Source organism: Petromyzon marinus, chromosome 48 (genome assembly GCF_048934315.1).
Source record: "Petromyzon marinus isolate PM22_M1 ecotype Great Lakes invasive population chromosome 48, UKy_Petmar_22M1.pri1.0, whole genome shotgun sequence".
Lineage (NCBI taxonomy): Eukaryota > Metazoa > Chordata > Hyperoartia > Petromyzontiformes > Petromyzontidae > Petromyzon > Petromyzon marinus.
Genome location: NC_133714.1, coordinates 10,307,833 through 10,334,547, shown reverse-complemented (window position 1 = coordinate 10,334,547; position 26,715 = coordinate 10,307,833). Strand labels below are relative to the sequence as shown.

The 26,715-nt window shown below is 48.1% G+C and overlaps 1 protein-coding gene across 7 annotated transcripts in view; it reads left to right on the top strand.

The window, feature by feature from the left end:
* The window catches only part of LOC116952791 (contactin-2-like), a 353,699-nt gene that overhangs the window by 296,995 nt on the left and 29,989 nt on the right, over positions 1 to 26,715 (top strand). For 6 of the 7 annotated variants that reach the window (XM_032972435.2, XM_076074532.1, XM_032972436.2 and 3 more), the window contains exon 14: positions 18,962 to 19,137. In XM_032972435.2, coding sequence (XP_032828326.2) covers positions 18,962 to 19,137 — 176 coding nt within the window. The remainder of the gene's footprint in view (positions 1 to 18,961; positions 19,138 to 26,715) is intronic. The other variant, XM_076074531.1, reaches the window with a different exon arrangement.

Here is a 26,715-nt window from a genome sequence, read left to right as displayed (position 1 = left end):
GGACAACGCTGTCTGGTAGATCCTGCAGTAGTGCGTTCCTCAGGCTGGCTCATCATCATCTCATTTCTTAATCCGAGCTCCACGATTCTTGATCGGCCATTCCTTGAAGCCCACTCTGCCAGCCCCGATGGCAGGAGGTCGTTGGACGGATGTGGTTAGATCAGAGGCTTTCGGATGAATGTCCATTACTGTCATAGGCATGTGGCAGAGATCAATCGAATGGTCTGGTTTCTCAGCAGTAGAGAAAGCAGCCCGCAATCAGGAATGTTGCAAGTTCATGTTCTTGCTGGGGTTGACTCAGCCCACCATACCTCCGGAGACAATAAAATAAATACCACTTTGTGGGGAAATGTGATTGTCCGATGGAGAGACTTGTCCTTTCCATAGAAATGTGGATTCCCACCACTGGTTTGGAGCTACCACTGGATATGAGGACTACCTCAATGTGCGTTTGAGCAGGGAGATTATTCACATTGACTTTGTATTATTAAATAGATTAGGGAGTCTCTTTAATTGCAGACTGTACTACATTTATCTTAAAGGCCAATTTAGTAGATTGATTAAATGTTATTCGATTGCACCAATTAAACAACTTCATCAAGCTCGGGGTTTAATCTGCATACAGGCCCAGTGTGGCTGTGGCTGTGCTGTGACAGAGAGAATTCGTGAGGCTTCTGTCTTCCCCTAAATGCCGACTACAGCATGTGAATCTAACGACAAATAATTCAACACAACGTTTACAAAAAAATAATTTCATCTTTCCATTAACCATGATAAACGCGAGAGCAGCACAACAGTTCCACAGGACATCGAGGCAAGTAATACTAGACAGCACCAAAAATATAACATATTCCTATTAAAACTACATTTGATGCAAAGTGATAACACGTTCTAACATTGTTATGAAATGGAGCACACCGAAGGAATTTTGATTTAAAACTTTCGTGACTGCAGGGATTCATTTTCTTGGTTCTTTCGGTAAAGTCACGTAGAAGGGAAACAATACAATAATAAAAATATAAAACAATAAAATTCTCACGATGTTTCGACTGCAACACAAGCAATCATCATCACCTGAAAGAATCAAGAATATACATCGAAGGAAGTTACCAAACGGGACACGACGAGGCAATATTTGTAATCTGTGTGCGTGAGATGAGTGAAGAGTGGTTATCGGTGCTGATCAATAAAAGATCAAAGTGGTGGCTTGCGCAATATTCGCGAAGGCTGAAGCTGAGTGGGACTGCGCTCTCTGTTCAAACATAAAGCTCGCTTCCACTCGACGTTTTCAAATCAAAGCGGTTAAATGCGTATCTTTTTACACAGCTTCATGGCAGTGTTTTATTCGATTAAAAAATATCCACTGTTGAAATAAATTCCTGGCCCCTGGGATGCATCAAATTTTGGTGCCAGTCCTGGAGGGGTTAAGTTTAATTACTTTTCCCATTATGTAAATAAGTGGATAATCACTGCATCTAAAGTGCTGCACCAGTGTTGCTATGTGCAGGGCATTAATGAAGCCTCGTTAGGATGAGAGTGAGTGGTGTGTGAGTGAGTGTGCGTGAATGGCTGTTTTCTGTTTACCAACATCGGTTTTTTTTCCGTCAGGTTACGTTGTGCCCAATTATCTTGGCGTTTCAGACGCACTGGACGGCCAGCATTAACAATCCATGTACCAATTGCGAGTAAATTTATTTAAGATGCCGTTTCCGTGCAACAGGAGAATCCTGCATCATGCACCCTATAATAATGAAACTGCACGTGTGTACATATGTGTTCAGTACATCGTCTCCCCATGATCTTATCCACTGCTGAATGATGGCCTTCCCAAACTGTCGCCATCTGTTAGGGTCTTGCGATGCACCAATCTGCATGGTTTCTGCATACGAGCTGATTTTATCGCTCCATCTCTTTGGTGGAGGTCGTCCAGGGCGTGTCCGTCCAGGGCTGCCTCTCCGTTGTTAGTCTCGACCACCGGACATCGTCCCTTCGAGCCGCTACGCGTCTTGCCAGATCTGCTCACTTGCTCTCTTTAACAGCTGATGCAATGTCTCTAACTTCGTGTGTGCGTGTGTGTGTTTCTCACCAGTGTGGTCAATGTATGGTCGCATATCTCTCTCCCACTGGCAGTACAGTCGGTAACCGTGTCCTCATTCACTTGCAACTCTTGCTTGCATTAAAAAACACGGCAACGGTGGAACGGTATTCACCAGAGTAGGGGACGTGGAGACTTTCTGGGTAACAACATTAGGGGCCGTCTATAAATGACGTCACGCACCTGGGGGGGGGGGGGGGTCAGACAATTGTGACGATGCGTGACGAGGAGGGGGGGTTTGAGAAACGTGACGTCACATCAAAATGTGCAACTTTAAATAAATATAGAATTGTTACAACATCAAAGTGCAGCGCCACATTAAATAGGCACTACAACGACAATAGTTTAAAGCGATTTGAAGCATGTTTTATGTACAAAATGGAAAATATGGTTTGGGGAGGGGGGCAGAGCTTTGTGACGTCATATTTGAGGGGGGGTCTGACTTTTTGTGACGCCGTGTAACGGGGGGGGGGGGGGGGTCAAAAATCGTCCAAAATCGCGTGACGTCATTTATGGACGGCCCCTTACGTCTTCTTGAGATCTTTTTTTGTAGCTGCTCACCCCGAGCTATGAATGCTCTTATAGTGGCATTGTCTTTGTGCTGTTCACCTGTTGGCGTTCTCTGGTCTGACACTGGTGAGACTGGGCGCTGAAGACGACTGCCTCTGGTGCAGGCCAGTCGGTTTCAAGGACAATGCCATGTATTATTACGCTTTGGTTCTTTCAGTAAAGTCACGTAGGTATAAAATAAAATAAATCACGACGTTTCGGGCGTACAACACAAGCGTCCATCATCAGGTGGGAAAGCATGGTCTGCTGCTGAGGCAGACTGTTTTGAAAGGTTTGAAATGGGTGTAGCTCAAGGGTCATTAAGAAGTGGCCGGGGCTAGTAGTCACCCACGTGACTTTACCGAAAGAACCATAGAGTATGGATTCCTGCAGTCACGAAAAGTTCAAATCAACATATTATTATTAGAGAATGTTCGTTTGCATGTTCACCACAAGTACTGCGTGTGGTTGATGCAGACATCATTCCTTGCAAAATGTTTCTATTTGGTGTTTGAACATCTTAACACCTCTGTTATTGCCAGGGTAAAATCTGTTGAATGCACCCTTGGTCGGCACAACGCGTGTGGACCCTTTCCGACAAGTCCAACCTCGTCGAGTTGCACACAGATTTGAAAGAAAAAAAAACATTCTCCTGCGGAGGGAGCTGGTAGGAACGTTGGGTTGCTCTGTCAATGGCCAGGGTCAACGGCGGCACCACGTGGTGTATTCCGCAAATATGCCCGACTGTGAGGGCGGGCACAAGCCGGTGTGAGTAGGTTAAACGTTGAGTTTTATAAGGGCACCACGGGGTGACCAGCGCCCCCCCACCCCTCACCCAGCCCCTCCCCACCCTCCCCACCCAGCCCCTCCCCACCCTCCCCACCCAGCCCCTCCCCACCCTCCTCTCCCCACCCAGCCCCACCCTCCCCACCCAGCCTCTCTCCACCCTCCCCTTCCCACCCAGCCCCACTCCTCCCATTTTTGGATGCACGACGGACAGACGGACACAATAACCCCCTGTGGGCTGGTGTAACCAGGAGGTTCTTACCAATAATAGGGACGTAGTTTGACCTCGATTAGCAGAGGCAGAACTCCATACTTCTGTTCGAGGACTTCCAATTGTTGCTCTCTCATTTCAAAATGTGTACGTCGTATCTATCAATCGTGCATCGTGCTGTTCTAGTAACATCTCGGTAATATTGATTAACTCGCTATGTATTGATCCTGCATTTTAAAGTCGATTTATTCTCTCACAATTAGTGCATAGAATTGAGCACGTGAGCATTATTTACAAAGCGAATGTTAGTGGGTTGGGGCCTGTGGACGCTGCGGTTTAGCGCACTGCACTGAGAACCCAGCTACCTGAGTTCGATTCCGGGCCACAGCTAACACCAGTGGCGAGTGATATCATGACCGGTCTCCTTCACTCACCTCTGCTGACCAACGTTGTGAAGTACGGTCAAACAAACACCGTCACTTGCAGAGTGTGGGGGGAGGCCTTCATCGAGCAGCGGATTGACCAGGGCTGTACAGTGTTGTTGTTGTTATTTGTTTGTTGCTATTGGTGGGCAACGGAGCTCGTGAACCACGAGGCACCGCGTGGCACGGTCGCAAGGCATGGAATGCGACCTTGATTGCAGTCGCCATCTGCAGCTGTCACGTCTCGTCAAACGATAGGAGATGGGAAATGAATGCCAGCCTGCGAGTAATCGTGGTTATAATTTCAATAACATTTTTTTTTCAAAACTCCTAAATCAGCTATTTTATTTGCCTTACCCTCTGTGCAAATTGCACGCCTCCATCGTATTTCCATACAAAGAGCTATTTGAAGTATATTTTCAAACGCATTCCAGATTAAATCTGACAATTGAACCTTATCTGGCCAAAAAACACCTCCGCGGATAGCCTATGCGCAATTGATTTGAATACGGTATTCGGCCTAGGCTTTGATGGATGAGCCAATCAGCAGATTGTGACCCTGCTGTGTCGGGTTAAGCAGTGTAACGTGAGGTTAACAGCATTGATTATTTAAAATTAAACACAAATTACCCAGGTCCAACAAACCCGCTCATTGTGTTCCACGCAATAGCCGTGACTCGAGAAGGGGACCACAGCCATGGTTCATGCGCTGATGTAATTGCATTCGTGGAGGATAATGAATGCTAAGCATCGCATTGGAATGTGCAGCAGCATCCCTACGTGGGAATCTAAACATGACAGAGAAGGACGGTGAGCTAACTTTTTTGCATGGTGCAGAAGGCAGTCGAGGCATTTCCTCTGCAACCATGTGTGTTCCATACTGCTACACTGGGGCGACAGTGTCGCAGACGTTCGCGCACCGCACTATGAACCTGGAAACCGCAGTTTGCATCCCCTCCGACGTCAGTAATGAGCGATGTCTGAACCGCTGCTATGATAATCTATGCATTGTCCTTGAAACTGATTGGTCCACACCAAGGGACGGCTTTCTTTAAAGCCGTCCACACCAAGGAACGGCTTTCTTTAAAGAAAACCGTCCCTTGGTGTGGACTCATCAGTTTCAAGGACAATGCATATATTATCACAGTATGTTTTTGTTTGCATTTTGACTGCAGGTATTGCGGTTAATGCAGACATGAATTCTTGTAAAAAGGTTTCAGTTTTGTTGCCAGAGAGAAGGGGAAAAACCCTATTATTATATTTTGGTACTGGCAAAAGAGGTCTAATAATTACTTTTAAATCGAGCAGAAGGAAAGAGGCAATGTAAATCTGTGGTAGCTTCATAACCATTAGACTCAATGGGGCCCCTTCACTTGAACTGGGATTCTGTCCGCACGAAAGTTGCTCTAGCGTGCCGTTGTCAGAGTGTGCCAAGGCATACCAAGGCGGAAAAGTTTCATCTCGAGCAAAGCTTCTTAAAGCACGCTTTGTAGCATCATTGTTGAGAGGTGAGATTTTGACTGCTTATTCCAGGCGTGCGCGTAATCCTTTCCCAGTGTAACGCTCGCGATAAAACTCCGTCCCAGTCGTCATCCTGGCAGCCCTCAGCCCCCAACCTCCTGGCAACAAGGAAGATTAATTTGAGGAGCAGCGTTCGTATGCGAGCAATGAATAAATTTTATACGTATATAAAAAAACAAATTTCGTGTTTACAAGAGCTTGGCTAATGATCAGGAAAATATAAATACTGTGCACGGATGAAAACAAACTTCAGGACCTTTGGAGAAAAATAATCTCTGAGATGGAAAAAAACATTGATAGGGACTTACATTGAAGAGGCTGAATCACACATTTCATTGCAATAAGCTACGTGTAAATATAAAAACCATATTTTTATTTAAAGCTTTCGTGACTGCAGTAATTCATATTCTTAGTTTTTTCGGTAAAGTCACGTTGAAGAGAAACAACAAAATAATATAATATATATAAAACAATAAAAATTCTCACGACGTTTCGACCATAACTCAAACGGTCATCTTCAGGTGTGTTGGTTTGCATAAATTTATTTTTAAACGGCGCATTTATTTATTTAAAAAAACGTTAGCTTCACGCGCAGCGATTTGGCAGTTTGCCCAAGACTAGTCCATCTATATTTTGAAAAGAGGAGGGGGGAGACGAAATTTTTTATAATGTATGCTGTCTGAAAGCCACTGTAAGCGTGAACAATCAATTAAGAACTGAAATGGTTTATCAAATCTTTCCAATGATTGCTAAGATATAATCCATCTTCTCGGTTGAAATTGTCTCTGTGCTTGTATATGTGGATAGCCTCATGAACGAATCTCTCATGGAAGCCAGATGGCTTACAAAGAACCTCTGTCTTGGAAAAGTCAATGGCATGTGAGCCTACTGAATTAGAACAATGATCTGCTACGGCCGAGGTGTTGGTCCTACCGTGTTTAAGGTCTGCTTTGTGTTCACGAATGCGGTCCGAGACATGGCATTTGGTTTCTCCAATGTAACTACTACCACAGAGGCAACTTAGTTTGTAGACACCAGGGTATTGTATGTCCGGAATCACATCTTTTACAGACGGAACCAGATCACGGATTTTATGTAATGTGTTGAAACGGACCTGGATCTTGTGTTTATTCAAGATTTTGGAGATCTTTTTTGTGATCCCAGCAATGTAGGGTAAAGTGATGGTTTTGAAAGGCTCCTCAAGAGGGTTCTTCTTCATGGTTTGAGTGATAGCTTTGCGGATTGTATAGTCGGAGTAACCATTAGCCCTAAGAGCTTGGTGTACGTGCTTGAGTTCACTGCTTATGTGTTCCTGGTCGGATATGCATTGGGCTCTATGATACAGAGTCTTCATGAGAGAATTCTTCTGTGATGTGATTCCGGACATACAATACCCTGGTGTCTACAAACTAAGTTGCCTCTGTGGTAGTAGTTACATTGGAGAAACCAAACGCCATGTCTCGGACCGTATTCGTGAACACAAAGCAGACCTTAAACACGGTAGGACCAACACCTCGGCCGTAGCAGATCATTGTTCTAATTCAGTAGGCTCACATGCCATTGACTTTTCCAAGACAGAGGTTATTTGTAAGCCATCTGGCTTCCATGAGAGATTCGTTCATGAGGCTATCCACATATACAAGCACAGAGACAATTTCAACCGAGAAGATGGATTCTATCTTAGCAATCATTGGAAAGATTTGATAAACCATTTCAGTTCTTAATTGATTGTTCACGCTTACAGTGGCTTTCAGACAGCATACATTATAAAACATTTCGTCTCCCCGCTCTTTTCAAAATATAGATGGACTAGTCCTGGGCAAACTGCCAAATCGCTGCGCGTGACGCTAACGTTTTTTATAAATAAATAAATGCGCCGTTTAAAAATAAATTTATGCAAACCAACACACCTGAAGATGACCGTTTGAGTTATGGTCGAAACGTCGTGAGAATTTTTTATTGTTTTATATATATTATATTATTTTGTTGTTTCTCTTCAACGTGACTTTACCGAAAAAACTAAGAATATACATATTTTTATTGTTTTGATTTCCCCATTTTAAGAGCTCAGGGAAATCGCAATTGTGCTTTAAAGTGAAAAACACCCAACTGTGTCCCCGTGACGCACAGTGTCACACCACGGTGCTCATCTCCGTTGGTGGCTCTAGGCCAGTGGTGGATGTCTCGTTGCTGTCGGTGGGAGGCAGCGATGCCGTTGGACAACGGCTGCTGCCTTCCCGCAAAGCGACACTCGTGTTGTTAGTCACCCCAGAGGGTGCATGTCCCGAGTCAACCCACGACTTCCAATTTTGAGTCGGGTATACAAACTCGGCCGCACGAAGCAAAGGCCACCCAACGAGCTGCTTCGAATCAAGCGAGAGCGCATGCAGACGAATGCTCCCGGTGGGAGCACATTGCAGCGATTTACAAGGACGTTACTTGTTTGCGGTGTTCACCTGCACAGTCCATTGCCTTGGAGGCAAATGCTGGTAGATCACACACATTCATGAGACTGTCAGACCCACTGGGCTGCGAAGAAGCAAGAAGGACAGCACTGCAGCAAGTGGACTGGATCCATCTATGCAGAGCTGTTCGTGCCGTCACCTCCATATGTGTGAGGGTTCTCCAGTTTTCTCCACTCTTGAAACCAAACACGCATTCATTTGAATTGAACAAACATCCCAACGCGCAGGGCCTTCCTGAAAAAAGAGACTTGAGACTCACTGAGGATGTCCTAAATATGTAACGGGCGTCATTTGTATGATTCAAAACCGATTTTAGGTGGGAGGTGATGGCGGTCAGCTGGTTGGGTTTTTTTTGTGAGGACCACAGCAACTGCTGATCGTGAAGCACCGCCCACAGGCATCGCAGAGCGCCGGTACTTTAAACGTTAAATCACGCTGGTAAATGTTATATTGAAGGGAACAATCATAAATCTATCAGATCATGTTGCTGTAACAAAAAAATATCAAACAAATAGGATTGCTTTACATTCCTTCAGACACGACTTTGGTACAAGAACAATTGGTGCCTGTTGAGCACGATCCGACGTCGCTGTTCTTTGTGGGCCTCTAAATTCAATTTTTTCTGTTTTGTTTTGCTTAAAGAGACCGTGGCGCGTGAAGGGGTTAACGCCGTTCAGCTGAGCAGAGTTAGGAGAATGGATTGAGCGTTGACGTGGTAATGAGCGCGCCGGTCGTGCGCTTGCCTGTTGCTCGCGTGTCTAATGAGGCTCCTGTGGGTCTCAGCCCGGTGCAGCGTTACTGGAAGCGACGGCCGCAATTTGTTTCACGAGCGAGCGGGCGGGCGCTGTTAAAACCGCGCGTCCGGGCAGCGGGAGCCGATTGAATAGATCGCTGAGTCAACAGTTCAGATTGCTTTTTTTTTGGAGGTTTTGGTTTTTTTCCCTCCCCACTCTTATAATATTGCAATTTAATTCGGGTTAAGTTGGGAGATGGGGGGGTTGCTCTTTGTCTGCCAGAGGGGTCCGCTTGAACGGTGCAACGAGCAAAGGGAAACTCGCGGCCTTGGCTGTGAATGAGAAAGGAGGAGAGGAATGTCGCGGCAGGATGGTCGGGGTGTCCGGTTTCACGATGCAATGTAGCACGACGCAAAAATCCGGAGGTAATGATACGGAAGCGTGCAACAGGTTCGGGAGCCTGTGCAAGGTAGTGGCTCCCAGTGGTCGTCGGTCACGAGGAAGACACGAAGCCAAAATGTGGGAAACTGTGAGGAGGTCCGTGTGGACATCACCACACATCGCATTGGCTGTGATTATCTGTTGACCTTAACCCTGCTGTGTACGGCCCGATTTGTCAATCCACTGCTGGATGGGTGCTTCCCCGCGCTGTGCAGATCGTGGTCGTTCTGAACTTGAGTGCCGGGGTTCTCGGCTCACTGCTGCCCTCCCTACGAGAGGCACGCACAAGCGCTCATGTCATCTCTGTCTTGCTAATACACCTCATGCTTTATGCATTAACATCATTGTTGGGGGCCGTCTGACCATATATCCATAAAGATAGCATGCACCTCAAGGGGATCTCGAGCGTTTTAATAGCCTTGTCTTTAAATCGTATTTTTTTTTCTTCCCATTTAACTCTTTCAAATACCCCTGCTTCGTTTAGGAAACAATGGTTCTCGTGCACTTAGAAACAATTAGTTTCTCACGTAAATATTTAAAGCCTGCTGTTTTGTTCCAATGTTCTTCGTCCCGTTTTGGCGACAGGGATTAATGGTGAAATTAAACTGCTCTTTCGTTTTGTCTCTTTCATAACGTTCGATCACATTTGAATTAGCCTCTGTATGAATCCATGCCATCTCGATACTCTGTTGGATTCTCAAAAGATGGAAAGTGTTCTTTCTGTCATATTAATATCTGCAAAAAACACGTGATGTAAATGAACACGTGATGTCAGGGGCATTCTAGGTAATTGTTTTCAAGTAGCAGGTGTTTAAGCTGCAAAACTCGAGGCCGGTTTTGAGTTCGAGTTTTCATCGCAGCGATTCGTGCGTGGGCTTATATTTTTTCCACTTTCTTGTGCGCAGTTGACTACAGCAACGCATAACACAATTTGAAAATGTATTTCAAATGCGTAAATATTCTCGTAAAATTATTGTCCACGACGTTGCCTGTAGCAGGAGCTTCAAAGGCCATTCTTAGAGACAAATGTCACCCGATGTTACAGTGCAATAGTGTCCCTATTGTGTCACGTGACAGGTGGGAAAAACGGTGATGAAGTGGCTTGGACCTCGTGCTATCGACCAAGTGACCCGAGTTTAATTCCCGGCCACGGCTAACATCGGTGGCGAGTGATATCTGAACCGGTCCTTGCCCTCCTCGCTTTACTAACCCGCAGTGACCGGTGTGGTGAAGTATGGTCAAATTACCCCCACGACCTCCACAGTTTGGGGAGACCCTCATTCTGCAGTGGATTGACAAAAATGGCTTTACATGAGTGTTCATAATTATGTGGCCAGAGCTCTTGACTCACATCGTCAAGGTTGCAAGGTCAATAATCCAGCCCATCGTTTCCCTGGAAATTACAGCAATTGTTCCAGAGATCTACGTCCTCATCATGGGAATATGGAATTTCCACCAGGGGAGATGAGCTAGTTTAAACAGGAAGATACATTTACTTTTGATGGTGACATTTGGCCTGTGATTAAACCGAGTTGGTCTCAGCCCAACCCCAAGTGATTGCACAAAAAAACCCCAACATAAATTTTTAGTTGTAAGCTAATCCATCATACTCCATTTCTGAGGACTAACGTCGGTTTAATTGCCTTGAGGCAAAACATTCTGTGCCAGGGCATACGCAGGAGTTGCACCTCGTGTAGATTAAGCGACCAATTGAAGTGATTTCAAATGTATTTCTGTGATGCCTTCCCTGGGCCATTTCCTGGCACAGAGCGATGCACTGATTGTGAAAGTTGTAGATGTAAATTCCCATCTTACCACATGATGCAAATGGCGCATCCTTAATAAAATAAAAATAATAATAAAAAATTACAGCCGCTGATGGACGTAAGCCTCCCCACGCCAAGTGAGGCGTGTCGATTCGTTGACCACTCTTCTCTAGATCCGGCTGATAGGATGCAGTAAGAGATGGAACTCTGGAGGTTAGGTGTGAACTCTGCAACAGTTGTGGGATCTTACAGAAGGGAGGGAGCAATGCCCATGATGGCCAAGATCACCTCTTGGCGTAGGTCCACTCAAGTGTCCCCACACGGCTCTGTGGTGGCGAGCGTGCCGTAGACTCGGGGAGATCTCTAGGGGGGGGGGGGGGGATTTATTCCGGTCGGTGGCAATGATCTCCGCGTCGGCCTCTCCCTCCCCTATCTCCTCTGTGTATGTTTACGCTACGCCAAACCAAATCTTGTATTTAGCAATTTTCCACCATGTTTTACACTGGAAACTCAGCCCTGATGTACGTGGGGTCCGCCATTCATGGTGCGAGTCTTTTCCACGGTGACCCCGTGACCTCTCTGAGAGCAGCCCCCTTGGCAAAGGGAGCTATGGAAGGTGCGTGGCCCGGGTGCAGCTCCCAGGCTGCCCTGCCAGCCCGGGCTCTGCCCACCCACATTCCTAGTTCACGACTGGCGGGCTCTCACGGAATGCTTTATAAGCGGACTGAGCTGGCGATGCTGAAATCTGGCATCACGTTCTGAACTCCCAACAGTAATGGATTGTGCTGCACTGCCCTCTGTTGTCCACCACAGAGCCCCACAGCCGATGTGTCTTAGGCATGGTGGTCACTATTCCGAGCACCATCCAGGCTCAACCCCGCTTAGCTTCCGAGGTGTGACGTTCCAGGAGATCTTGACAATGGCCTTGCCGGAATCCCATTGAGAGGTTCTTCATTCCCACACGGCTAGATGTTCTATTTCACTCGGCGTCTCTTGTGAACATGACAGACGTGTCATGTTCGTGTGCCGAGAGAATGGATGCAACGGATCCCTGAGCGTGTTCACAAGTGGGTTGGTGCATTAGCAGGCTTACGGGGCTGCCGTTGCGAACAACTCGGCCTCGTGCTGCTGAAGGTTTTTTATTCCCTGAGAATGATTTTGCACGCTCAAAAAAAAAAGCCAGGTCGGATCTGCGCAAGGCACGGTCGTCCGTGACGGCTGGCGCAGCGAGGTTGCCCCTCGAGAGGATGTCCCTGTCGTTCAGAATCGACGCGCGTCCTCAAAGTGACGTTCGGAAGGTTTGGCGTTCGGTTTTAATTGAAGCGCGTCACATGGGGGCAGGCGCGTGGGAAATGAAGCCCAGCTGTTTGTAACACCATCACAAAGCGCGTTACCTCCACCCTCTAACCCGTGTAATAATGATCAGCCTCAGACGAGGGCACAGGGGGCAGGAGAGCAGAGGCTGCCCGCCCAAGCTACTGGAAAAAAGCCTCGACAGCCTCCACTCTTTCGGACAGATTTCACCACCACCATAGGCAGCCCTTTATCTCTCACTGTTTAGTGTTCAGCGGTGTGATTGTTGACGTGGAGTTTTCTGTTGGACGGGTCCATTGAGATGCCCTAGCGTTTAGGAGGAGATCCGTGCAACTCCAGAGGGTAACAGCTTTATTCATTAATTAAATGAAGTGCACGTTTATTAAAGCAGGTGACGGCCCCTTCAGAGTAGATGTTGTTTTTTTTTTTCAAGAGCGATCTGGATCTGTTTTTATTTACTCATGGAGAATTATTTCGTTGGGGGGGAGCGGTGGTACAGTAGCTCATGCAGCTCATGCACTGCACTGCGAACGCGGCCGTCTGAGTTATATTCCTGGCCGTGGCTGACATCAGCGGTATTGTCTGAACCAGTCCTTGCTCCCTCTTTCACCAACCCCAAATTACTTGAGTGGCGATGTAGGGCCAAACAACCCCCTTGACAGATACAGCATGGTGAAGCCTTTATCCGGCAGTGGATGAGAAAGGGTTGTAATCTATTACGATTTAATAATTAATTACGCATCATCCTTCCAGAGCAGACACAACCCGATTTAAAGCTTTCGTGACTGCAGGGATTCATCTTCTGGGTTCTTTCGGTAAAGTCACGTATAATGGAGATAAGATAATAAATAAATAATGCCAATAAAATTCTCACGACGTTTCGGCCACAACACAAGTAGCCTACTTGTAGCCTACTTGTGTTGTGGCCGAAACGTCGTGAGAATTTTATTCTGTTATTATTTTATCTCCATTCTGCGTGACTTTACCGAAAGAACCCAGAAGACAGACACAACCCGTACCACCTTTGCGGTGAGCGAGCAGCGGTTTGCCCAGCAGAGTCCGCTGGACAGCGCGGGGCATGCGACGTCAGCGTGGCAGTGTCGCGCAGGTGGGGGCTGCTGCAGAGATGAAAATGCAGGATCTCAACGGTGGCGGCTCAGCGCTCTGACTCCTGAGTGACCCAGCCACTTCTGGAGATTATTATTATGATTTCACATCAAACACATTGAGAATATTAATTATCCACAACGAGTGGAGCGTGGCACTCGACTGCATTAAAAGCCCCGAGGCAATGGTGGAGATTTCCCGTCCCTATTGCCGTGCAGTCGGGGGCCGGTCTCTCCGCCTCGTGTCGGCTTCCCACAAATTAGCGCCCATTCGATCGATCCCAGATCGAAGCTAAGAATGAAAAGTACGGGACAATTTAGAAACAAACCTCGTGGAGAGAAGTATCCAGTCAGTGCAGCTAAACCAAAGTACGGAACCCAAACCACCACATGCGTGGCTTAATGTCAGCATTGCTGCCGATCGAATAAGGGGAGAGAGACGGCTCTTTAGACGAGAGCCCACGGACAGAGCCTTGAAATGAAGGCTGAAAATAAATTAAAAGTGCGAATGAAACCAGGAGAGAAGGGCTAACGGAGACACCAGCGCATTATTCAACACGCATACTAAACGGCAACGGGATGTGTGGATCACCGCAGTGAGCCGCGCATGCCTGGCTGCCACAAGCCAACACATTTTAAATCCCAGTGGACGTGTTCTAAATGAAATGCCCACACTGTCGCTGTGCTGGCCACACGACATTGCATTGGTTCTTGAGGATCCCGCTGCGATGGATATTTCAGCGATCTGGCAGCAGTGAGAGCCCTGCCCGGGCTGGTGTTAAGCGACCGAGTGTGTTGCGTGCCCACGTACAGCGTTTCTCTTAATCCACTGCTGGATGAGGAGCCTCCCCGGTCCTCTTGAGTTTGTGCTGGAAAAACGAGCAAAATAATATTAATAGTAGTGACCTCTTAGTTACTCATTTATATTTGGATTTTTTTCCCAGCAGGGAAGTTTGACTGCATTTAATTGGAAGTACATACTTACTCTTTTAAGTACATACTTAGTTTCCTCTTTATCTCAATACAATTACCATTGTAAAAAAAAATATGCATTGTTACCGAGCATTATTTTCGTGAAGTTAAAGAATGAAGAAAGCCTTCGTTTATTTCCCGACAGAAATATAATAAGTTCATATTGATCGTCTTTACGAGCATTGTCATGCTGCCACAAAGACAAGACAGAGATCCCCCGTGTAGCCTTAACAGACTGTTGGGGCAAGCGAGCACCTATGAAGGCTGGCACGGCACACGAGGAGGTGGGTGGCCAGCACCACGCCGGCCGCCTTTGTCTCCCTAGTCGTAATGTTTACACACCGCACCAGGTACTCATTTGAGGCTGAGTCGACCTAGGGGAGGCCCGGGACCGGTTCAGATAATCGTCACTGGTGTTGGCCGTGAGCGCGAATCGAACCCGGGTCGCCAGGTTCGTAGCGTAGCGCACTAACCGCTACACTACCGCTCCCCACTACATGCACACAGACACACACTCAGACACACACTCAGACACACACTCAGACACACACTCAGACACACACACAGACACACACACGCAAAGACACACAGAGACAAACACACAGACACACACACAGAGACACAGACACACAGGCACAACAACAACCGCCATTCGCGACTAAGTGGCGGTGACGTCACCACGACGCTTGTGCCAGGCTATGTGCACCCTGAGGCCACGTGAAGTGTCGAACGCCCGCTGGCAGGAGGTCACGGGGCAGACCCAGGTGCCACGGGTCGACTGACTGAGATGACTGGCTGATGCACCACCTGTGCCCCCTACTGTGCCAACCTGCTATGCTTTAGCCACCCGGCGCTCCGCTCGTTGTTGTGAGCGTCGCTCCTCCGCCCTCCGTTATTGTTGGAGGGCGACTACCTCCAACTGCCCAGTAGCGTCCTTCACGAGCCTCCTCCACAGAGGCCGATCTTGACACCGCTGGTACCTGTCATCGGCAAGTCCACTCAGCTCCACGTCCTCCTGTACCACATCACTCCATCTCTTCTCTAGCCCGTGCCGCGCCCGCCTAGCCCCCTCAATCCAGCCGAACAAAAGCTGTTTCGGCATGCGGTGGCTGGGCATGCGGGCTACATGACCCAGCCATCGCAGCCTTCCCCGCCGGAGGAGCTCACCGATAGGACCTTGCCCAGATCTTTCAAGGATTTGTGAGCTCCTCACACAATCCATCCTGGTTAAACCCAGGATGGATCGTAGGCAGGCCAGCCTAAATGTTTCTAACACACACACAGACACACACACACACAGATACACAGAGACACACAGACACACACACACATAGACACACACACAGACACACACAGAGAGACACACACAGACACACAAAGATAAAGACAAAGATCCCCCATATAGACTTAACAGACTGTAGGGGCAAGTGCTGTTAGCAAGCACCTATGAAGGCCTACAGAGACACACAGACACACACACACACAGAGACACACGCACACAGACACACACACAGACACCCACACAGAGACGACCTGGTCAGTGCATTAACACTGTCAGCCTTCGATGGAGAGTGGCCAACGGGCACTGAATCCCACCCCGAAAGCAGGCAGGAGTTACGAAAGCACTCGGAGCAATAGGTCGTACAACCAGAAAACCAAGCACTCTAATCTGGAGCTCATTCAATTAAGCGCAATTATGGGAATATGCAATTATTAGGTTTTTTAGTCGATTAATCGGCGGCCCTTTTAACTGAGCGTGCGGGAATTCACGGCGGCACACGCCGAGCGCGACGCGACGACGGTGAATGATGACGCGCCGACGATGATGACGCAGACGACGATGACGCAGACGACGGCGACAGTTATGATATCACCAGTCCCCGCCCGGCTCGACCTGGAGCCCTTCACGCATGGATCCCATCGCTGCGGTTCTCTCGATCCGCGTTCCCCGTCACCGCTTCGGCATGACCGCCTTCAGCGGCCGCGATGAGCCCCTTGCATCCGACGCGACGAATCTGTTCAGCGAGCCGATTCGTTGCGTCGGATGCTACGTCGAATCGCAGGACACGCTGCAGCCCTCGTATCGATATTCGTGTCGTGCATGCGCAGTGCGGTTAATACTAATAGGATCTCCGTGTGTGAGCATGACCATCAATATTCATGATGCCATGCGTGCACAATGCCACGAATGTAAAATGGAAAAAAAAAAAACATTTGAGTTGCCAGTCGTGCCAAAGGAACAAACAGCAAAAAATTCAAACGCATTTGTCAACAAAAGTTACGTGTAATGTCAAATATATACTAGGAAACATATCGGGTGGTGTCCTATGCAGCGTTGCTGACGAATGTGTTCGGATTGTTAGTTATGAATACAGATGAGATGAATATGGCACAGTGTGTTGTTTTTTTTTAGTGCCTATGAACGGATCGCCCAGAATGCACCCACCTCATGAAACCTCCGAAGCTGAGCCTGGACAGCGCTCGGGTGGATAACCCACAATGCATAGCAGATGCTATAGGCTGCGGCGCTCAGTGATGGGCAAGAGAGGGGGTAGTGCATTACAGTCCAGTGTTGTACTGTACTTGTGTGCTACCGTGCAACACTCCCCGCCTTCGCCGATCCTTACGGATATCGCGGAGCCCCCCAACATCGCGAATGTGGCTGGGACGCCACTAACGGGCGAAAGTGTTGCGGCTGTCACTTTGGATTCTAATTTCTGATCGACGAAGCTTGAAGCCCATATCTGGCAGTCCGTGAAATGCAGCCCGACTTACACGGATGCATGCCAGGATCTCGAGACGTGATCCGTCGTAGTGCACGGGAAAAACGCTGCTGTTGACGTCCCTAGGTCAAGAATCGGACTTAGTTCCTAAGGCTTCGCTGTTCCTGCCCCGCTGCGTGGCATCAACTTTGTGTCCTCCTCTCTCAGTCTGGTGAATTAATCATCAAGAGAGGCTCTTAAACGCACACGATGTCAACGGCAGCCACTTTTGCAACTGTGATTTGGCAACTATGAACTGGCAAGTGTAATTTATGCTTTCTGTGTATTATCTTGAACATTTGCTGGGTTTTTTTTTCTCTCCACATTATTCTGTTACCTTTTTTGCATGTGGTTCTTTATGTTGATCTGCCTGTGTAACGTGTTCTGCCAATTTTTTATTCTCCATTGCTGACTCCAGCTTGAGTTGGGTTCTTGCAGCCAAACTAACATCTGTGTTTAACACAGGGACCAGTGTCCGAGAGAGCAAGGAGACCACTCGCTGTGTGGCAGGGCTAGTGAGGGAGTGGGCGAGGCTAGAGAGGCAGTGGGCGTGGCTAGTGAGGGAGTGGGCAAGGCTAGTGAGGGAGTGGGCGAGGCTAGTGAGGCAGTGGGCGTGGCTAGTGAGGGAGTGGGCAAGGCTAGTGAGGGAGTGGGCGAGGCTAGTGAGGGAGTGGGCGAGGATAGTGAGGGAGTGGGCGTGGCTAGTGAGGGAGTGGGAGAGGCTAGTGAGGCAGTGGGCGAGGCTACAGAGGCAGTGGGCGTGGCTAGTGAGGGAGTGGGCAAGGCTCGTGAGGGAGTGGGCGAGGCTAGTGAGGGAGTGGGCGAGGCTAGAGAGGCAGTGGGCATGGCTAGTGAGGGAGTGGGCGAGGCTAGTGAGGGAGTGGGCGAGGCTAGTGATGGAGTGGGCGTGGCTTGTGAGGGAGTGGGCGAGGATAGTGAGGGAGTGGGAGTGGCTAGTTAGGGAGTGGGCGAGGCTAGTGAGGGAGTGGGCGTGGCTAGTGAGGGAGTGGGCGAGGATAGTGAGGGAGTGGGCGTGGCTAGTTAGGGAGTGGGCGTGGCTAGTGAGGGAGTGGGCGTGGCTAGTGAGGGAGTGGGCGAGGCTAGAGAGGGAGTGGGCGAGGATAGTGAGGGAGTGGGCGAGGCTAGTGAGGGAGTGGGCGAGACTAGTGAGGGAGTGGGCGAGACTAGTGAGGGAGTGGGCGGGGCTGATGGAGGGAGTGGGCGAGGCTAATGAGGGAGTGGGTGTGGTGATGTGGGAGTGGGCGGGGCTGACGGAGGGAGGGGGCTATGATTAAGCCTCCCAGAGATTCCGATCAACCAACCCGATGACTGGCAGAGCATGGGGAGGGCTTCATTCAGAGCGGGATTGACAAGCGACTATCAATTATTAAATAGTTAATTATTACAGGAATAGAATCAGTCGACCCCCAGCTAGGATTTAGACTTGTAAAATAGTGAAGTAATTACTAATATTGTGCCATCTCTGCCCAGTCAATCACATTCTGGTTGTGTGCGCACAAAGACAACGATCCGTGTATCGCTGAATAGACTAGCACCTATGAAGGCCGGTACAGCGTGCAAGGGGGTGGGCGGGCAGCACCATGCCTGGCAATCTTTGTCTCCCCGGTGGCGATGTTTACACATCGTGCCAGCTACTTATTTGAGGCTGAGTTGACCTTGAGGATGCCCAGGACCAGACAGGATAATCATCGTCGGTGTTGGCTTGGAGCGGAGCTTGGGTTGCTGGTTTGCTAGCGCAGTGCACTAACCACTACACTGCCGCTCCCCGCTGTCTTTGCGCACACGCACGCACGCAGACCGAACGAGCATCACGCTGGCACCGAGCGGGGCGTCCGTGACGGTGGGCGGCCAAGTCACCCTGCAGTGCCGGGCCATCCCCGACCCCTCGCTGGATGTGGCCTTCGAGTGGAAGCTGCACGATCGGTCCATCGACACGGACGACAAGAACCCACACTACTCGCGCGTGCGTGGGGTGAGCTGGGATCCGTGCATCACCACCGAGCCCCATGCCCACGATTCATGCATCAACACCAAACCCCATGGCCACTTGCATGGGAAGTAAAAATGTCGGAAGTTCGATACCTGGCTGGGCATGAGATGCCACAAACAGGGGCTCCAACCACATTCCCCAGCGTAATGGGACCCACGTTTCCATAGGAATCCAGATTATTGGAACGTTGTTAATAATTTGCCTGGCCTCCTTCACTTACGACTGAAATCTGGTCTCCTGAAATTAAGGTTTAAGTGCCAAAACAGCCTCCAGATGTCACAGGATAAAGGCTTTATTGCGTCATTCTGGGAGGGTAGCAGGGAGCGAGATCACACGAGCAATGAGCGGCTTTGTAGTTGATGCACAGGTGAATAGCAGCCCAGCGCAGGGACCCGGAGGACAGGTGTGATGTTTGATAAGTCGAATTTTCCGGCGGCTCTTAATTGTTTCCACTTACCGTGTCAACCACTGTTGGCGGTGGGAAGGGAAATCAAACACTTCTGGGTGTCTAAAAGCTCAGGCGAGGTGGCTCCGTGCCTCTCTGCGTAAAGTCGCTGCGTTGTCGCAGCGTCGCTCTGAACGCGCACGGTGTCTGGGCTGCGGTGCCGCTGATAAGAGGAGCGGCGACCGGGCGCGTGTCCTGCACCCTGCCGCATCCCTCTGCATTCTGGGCACTTCCTCTGCTCTCACAGCTGCTGCCGCTGCTTATCTCACGAGCAGACGTACGGTTACGCTGTTTGTGTTAGCTTCCCTTTCTCTCCTCTGTGTGTGTGTGTGTGTGTCCCAGTCTCTGTTTGCGTGTCTGTGCATAGAATACATTACTGATAATGACTTAAGTCAGTGGAAGCTTTTAAACGCTTTGCAACTAAGTTTGAGACTTTGAATGCCTTCTGCTTTGTCCGTCTATGATGGGACAGCGGTCACGATAACTCTCGTAGAGATGATGCAGTATGAGTGACATACGTGAATATAAAGTCGCGTCGCTGTTTGAGACGAACCCTGTATATAATGGACATATCAGTCAAAGGTTTGCCCGAAATTTGATGACAAAAAACGAGCGCTGATAGAATTGGCCTTGTAGAACAAGGCAGACACGCTCCCCTACCCCCCTCCCAATGCCATCACTATTACTCACCGTGGAGATGGAGCAACGAAATTCACTCGTGTACAGATGCTGGGTGGATTATTATTACATCGCAAGATAGTGAAAGATGGCAGCTTCTTGGGTGGGGGGTCTTCTTCCAGCAGTGGATTGACCATGGCTGATGTTGATCATGAAGATTGGTCACTGGAGCATGATGTGACCATCAGATGAAGCCATTGCTAAACGCTTCTCCATTTATCTGCAGCATGGATGGTGCTCGGGCATTCATGTGGCGCGGAATGTTAGATTTACACCCGATGGATTGGGTGTAAATGTAGGCGGGGAGCCAGAAACACTACATTTAGTTCTGCATGAAGGGAAGGAATAACACAGAAGTCGCCACGTGCAGCAAACCTGATTCACAATGTCATTCGGTCTGAACTATGATACTCAGCCTCCTACCATGTATGAGGTGGTCGTGCCTGAGCATGATTGCGTACGTGTGTGTTACACGTGTGTGTGTTACACGTGTGTGTGTTACACGTGTGCTACACGTGTGTGTTACACGTGTGTGTGTTACACGTGTGTGTGTTACACGTGTGCTACACGTGTGTGTTACACGTGTGTGTGTTACACGTGTGTGTGTGTGTTACACGTGTGTGTTACATGTGTGTGTGTTACACGTGTGTGTTACACGTGTGTGTGTTACACGTGTGTGTGTGTGTTACACGTGTGTGTGTGTTACACGTGTGTGTGTGTTGCACGTGTATGTTTCTACATTCTTTTTTATGCGTGTGCACTGAGCTACCAATCTTGGCGACCCAAGTTAAATTCCCGCTCACGGCCAACACCATCGGTGATTGACTGAACTAGTCCTGCATTTCCCCTACGTTGACTCAACCTCAAATGATTACCCGGTGCGATTTGTAAACATCGCCACCAGGAAGACCAAGGCGGCCGGGCATAGTGGTGGCCACCCACCCCTTCGAATGCCATGTCGGCCTTCATAGGTGCTACTTGTTAACAGCACTTGCCCTAGCAGTCTCTTTAGGCTATACGGAAGATCTTTGTGTGTGTGGCTAACCGGCAATCGTGGCAAAGGGTATCTTAAAATATTGTGGGCCTCACTTGGTCGAGTCAATCTTAAACGAGTTCCTTTAGCGGTGTCCAAACACCAGCACTGCAGAAGCGCTCGGGATGCTGGCCACCACACCATCCTCCTGTCTGCTGAGTTGACCAAAGTCGGTGCTTCATCACAGAACTTCCCTTGTTAGTCTATAAAGAGACACACACGGGACAATTACCTTTGTGTGATTCCGAAAGTTTGTAGGCAGCATAAAACGAAAATGCAAGTTTTGTACTTGTTTACCAATTGTACTATCAATGTCATGGTGTGTTGTCCTTTCCCCGGACCTCCGAATAGCACAGGTAGCTACGTACAGGGCTCAAGGAGTTCAACTTTGTTGCAAGCGGTGCATCACCCTGTGTTATCGAACGGCTGCAGAAAATACAATCACAGAACAACTTCTGAAGTCGCTTCAATGGAGATTTGTATCCATACTTGCGGCGTGCCTTTTGTTGCCCTGCAAATATTGAAGAAGATTAAGTGACCACCCAAATTGTAGAGTATTGTAATGGTTTTGTTGTGCAGTCATGGATTACTGGGCTGACAGCGTCAACCCACTACATTTTAGAATCCAGCAGCCGCTCGTATTCTGAGCGTAATTTTCTTGGTCACGCCTTTGGTTGAGAATATCTTCTCTGAAGCTATTGCGACGCACAACTGCGGCAGGCATATTCAGAAATAAAATAAAACACCAGACAGTAAATGAGTTTGGAGATGAGGTGAGATTCCTTTCTTCAGCTCTTGATGTTACCTCCAGCAGTCGAAGACTGCTCATCGTGCGGCGTGACCAGGCAGACCCCACGTGAATCTCGGCGTTTCTGCCTCAGTGCTCTGTCCCCGGAGCCATCTGGGCCACCTCCAAAATCGCCAGTCTCACGGTTAGGCCATGGGCCAGAGCAGAAATCGGTACCACCTAAGGGACCAAATCATACCCATTTATTTACATGGCGAATAAGGGTATATTAGTTTAACACGTAGGCTTCCGCGACCAATATCATCCATCATATCGTTTTGGGGAATTGCTCTCAAACACACCGGTGTGCTGTACTAGTAACGAATTGGCACGTTCTGTTTACGGTGACAAACCTTACTCGTTGTCTGTGTCGGGTGGTAGCGGGTTTAACGGCACATTTACATGTTTACACGATCTAACCCAAAAAAAAACTATATCATGGAAGGGTCAATGAGTTGATACCCATTTGAAATTATTGTTACATAGATCGCTGTTTATTGGCCACATAATGGCATAGGAGCCACCAATGTTAAACCAACTTGGGTGGCACTGACGAGTGAAATTTCTGCTCTGGGCTCGTGGGGTAAGTGCAGAGCGGCCCGGCGCGAGGCGTGAATCGGGGATCTCTGCTTCGCCGAGGAGGAGGAGGCGATCGTAGCGCACCAACTATCCCGACTACCTCGAGTGAGCGTGCCCCTGCACGCTCAGCCGTGTAATTAAACGCTGCGGCTGAATTTACGCACTCATCGCGACCCTTCGTCCACGCAAACCGCTTAAATCGTTGCTCGGTGAAAATGCTTTTTTGAAAGATGTAAATTTAACCCTGCGAGGAGTCCAGTCCGATGTCTTTGCCACGCTTCCTGTCTGCGCATGCTAAACAACCTGGGGGCGACACGAAGCCGACCCCAGCATTTTTCGTTACATCAATCAGCCCGTGCCTTTTATTTAATCACACGAGATCCCCTGGAGATGCATTGCTTTAGTCGTTGTGCATGGTCGTGGTTATTTCACATTTTTGTGTTTATTTATTGAATTAGGACCGCGACGCCGGCACACATGGCCTACTCTTTGCGTAACGTGCGCTGTGAAGCGGACAGTGTATTTAGTTTGTACAGTACACCCGTGATATTAACCAGAGAGGCCGCTGGGTCTAAACCGCAAACCTCTGCAACGAGCAGCAAAGGCGCTACGGCGCAATTCCCACCCATCCCCCCCATCCTCCCCCCCATCCCCCCCATCCCCCCCCATCCTCCCCCCATCCTCCCCCCCCATCCTCCCCCCATCCTCCCCCCATCCTCCCCCCATCCCCCCCCCATCCCCCCCCATCCTCCCCCGTGTGCACCCCCCTGGGGTGGTGCTCATCTCTGTTGGCAGCCGTGAGCCAGTGGTGTAAAGTCCTCGTCGCTATGGTGATAACCTGGTCCGTTTCCCGTTGCTATGGTGATAATCTGGTGCGGTTCCTATTGCTGTGGTGAGAACCAGGTGCGGTCCCCTTGCTATGGTGAGAACCTGGTGCGGTTCCCACGAGAGAATGACGGGATATCCACCGTATGCAGCCAACTCCTGGCTGCAGTATGCCAACTGGACAGCCTTGTTACCTGGGGGATACATTTATTTTACCCAGAGGGAGACATCATTAGTATTGACCCAGGAATGCCTCGCTGAGTCTCAAGATTCTCTTTCCAGAAGGTCCTGCCAAGTTTAAAATTTGCGGGTACATTTTCAGTATCGGGATATGTTTTGACCAGTACCAGTTATATTGTGTGTGTGTTTAGCTATAATAATAATTTTATATCGCATCATTCATGCAACTGCATACCACAACGCTGCACATCAATTATCCAGTTCCGTACAAAAACATACAAAAATCCTACTACTTAGCAAATATTCAAAAAGTATACATAAATAAGGAGAAAAATTCACTAAAAGGAAAAAAATATCGCAGGGGAAAAAAGTTAAATAAATAAATCCGTTCGGTCTCTATACCCCAGACTACAATCCCAACATTTCGCTGGAATTTCGAGAACCTTTACTGGAGGGGTGGTGGAGTGGCCTAAAAGTTCCGAGCCATTTGGACAGCAATGTAAATGCCTATTTTCCAGCGTGTATGCCGGTACAAATAAATAGCTCTTCAGTTCAGATTTTAATAAGTTAATTGATCTGATTTGTCGGATGTGTAGCAGGAGAGTGTTCCAGACTCTGTTGGCTGCACGTGTGAACGCTCGTCCACCAATCGACTTGTGTTGAATTTTTGGGGTGGACAGCAAACCTTTGAGTGAAGCAGAGCGGAGAACCCGAAGTTGGGGAAATAAACTGAAATGACAGGGGAAAGACAGGCAGAGGCTAGCCCATGAAGAATTTTGAAAACGGTAAGAGCAATCTTGAAAGTTATTCTGGACTGAATAGGTAGCCAGTGGAGGGATCGTAAGATGGCTGTGATATGATGACGCTTATGAGTATGAGTGAATAATCTTACAGCTGCTCTCTGCACATATTGTACACGTTGGATGCGAGACAAGGAAAGACCATATAACAGAGAATCGCAGTATTCTAGCCTAGAGGTAACAAATGCATTAATTATTGTTGCTCCAGCCGTATCGGGGAGACGGCTACGGTCACGAGAAATTTTACGGAGATGGAAATAAGCAGTTTTGCACGTTAGGGAAATGTGAGAAGAAAAGTTAGAGGTTCGAGTGAATAATGAAACCAATATTCCGTGCCTGTTGACTCATGAAGATCAGATTCAAGCAGACGTACAGTGGAGTGGCGATGCATCGAGGTAAGTGATTATTTTCCAACTTAGAGAACTTCAGTTTGAGCGTTAAACATTTGAAGAACATTTTCCGCGAGCCAGTCAGCAACCTCGGTCAGACAGGAAGACTTTAGAGTGGAAGTTGCGTTTATGTCAGATTGACTGAAACTGATATAAATGTGTGTATCATCTGCGTAGAAATGGTGTTTTATACCAAAACTGGAGATGAGTTTGCCTAAAGGAAGAAGTTGTCTAGTCAATAGAAGAGGCCCTGGAAATGGACCCTTGTGAAACACCATCAAGCAGAGGTTTGTTCGAGGAAGAGATCAGAGAGAGATGAGAATAAATCCAAGCTAGAGAGGCTATGGGAGGAAACTGCAGAACGCGCAGAGAAACGCTTGGCACAACATGGAGAGGCGGTACAAACGAAACGGAAGAAAGGTGCCCGGGTGATTAGCGTAAAAAGGTAACATAGGACCACGGAGACGAGATGTTTACGAAGCACCAACAAATCTTTATTGTGAGAGTATGTACATGTATGTACAAGTAAACATTTCTCGTGTGCGCTGTCTTGTTTTGTAATACTTTACGCGTGACATGTTCCGACTTCACCCCCTGCGTTCTTCACGTTGACGGCACGCCACGAAGTTGAAACGCAGATTTTTTAATGGGATTTGCAGTCCGGTTTTTGTTCGTAGCAGGGACTCGGCTGTTATCGTGTAAAATGTCAAATGTTTCACCTTTGTAATATACAGGGTTTTGTTACAATTTTACGATTGAAATAAATGAATCAAAGTTACGTTTCACGGGAAAATGTATTCGACCAGTTCTTAAATTCGTAACTTGTTTGAGATATGAAGATGGTGCTTGGAACATCAATAATGGAATTACTGTTATCAATCATTCATAGCACATATTTTACTGCTGTTCTCAAATATATGATTAATAGTTGCACAGGGGGTTGCTTTAACCACAGCCGTCTGATATGATGGTCTCTGCCTTGATGTCATTAATTAATGTTCCTTAATTATTTCTGAAATCAATGCATTTTCCAGCAGGAAATTATGAAAGCAGTCCTGCAATTCATATACGTTTCCCTTGCAGTGAACACAGTTTTACTTTCAGTTGCACGTATGCTGGTAGAACAAGGAATACTATTTATCAATTAATGCCTTGTTTGTGAATTCGCATTGTCATTAATCCAATGAAAGTGGATATTTGATGACTCCACAAATATAACACAAAGTAATTTTAAAGTAAGTAGACTAATGTGTCAAACCGTAAATGGTTCATTTTTTGCTCAGGCATTAAACAGATTAACTTGAAATATATATCTAAAAGCACATCAATTTTTATATTTTTGAAAGCCCAGATAAGTGTGCTTGAGTATCTCGTCTGGCGATGCTCGCAATGCACTGTGGCCACCTACCCTCTGTGAAGCCAGCCTCCTTCAGGATGCCCTGCAGCGGTTTGCACACTGGTTGGATCTACTGGCCGGGCAGTTGAAACAATGAGGCAATGGTCTCAAATCCCCCATGCCGCCTCTGTCCCCACACCATCACAGACCACAGTTCGTCAGTGGGTTGCCGTGTGGGCCCTCTACAGTGGGCCGTCTGGACCTCTCTCTGGTGGAGGGTGTTCTTCCGGCAGTAGCGCGAGCAGTACATGCCCGACAGTTATATTGAAATAAGCGTAAGCATAGAATTGCTATTTAAGCTTAACGTGATGTTTTGGCCTGGCCTGCACATATTTCTCGGCTGATGACATTGGAAAGGATGTTTATTTTATAATGTGGCTTGGGATTGACATTTTTCTTAAATATTTGAGGGAGGACATTTTTTTCTCTCATAATACCCACGGACATA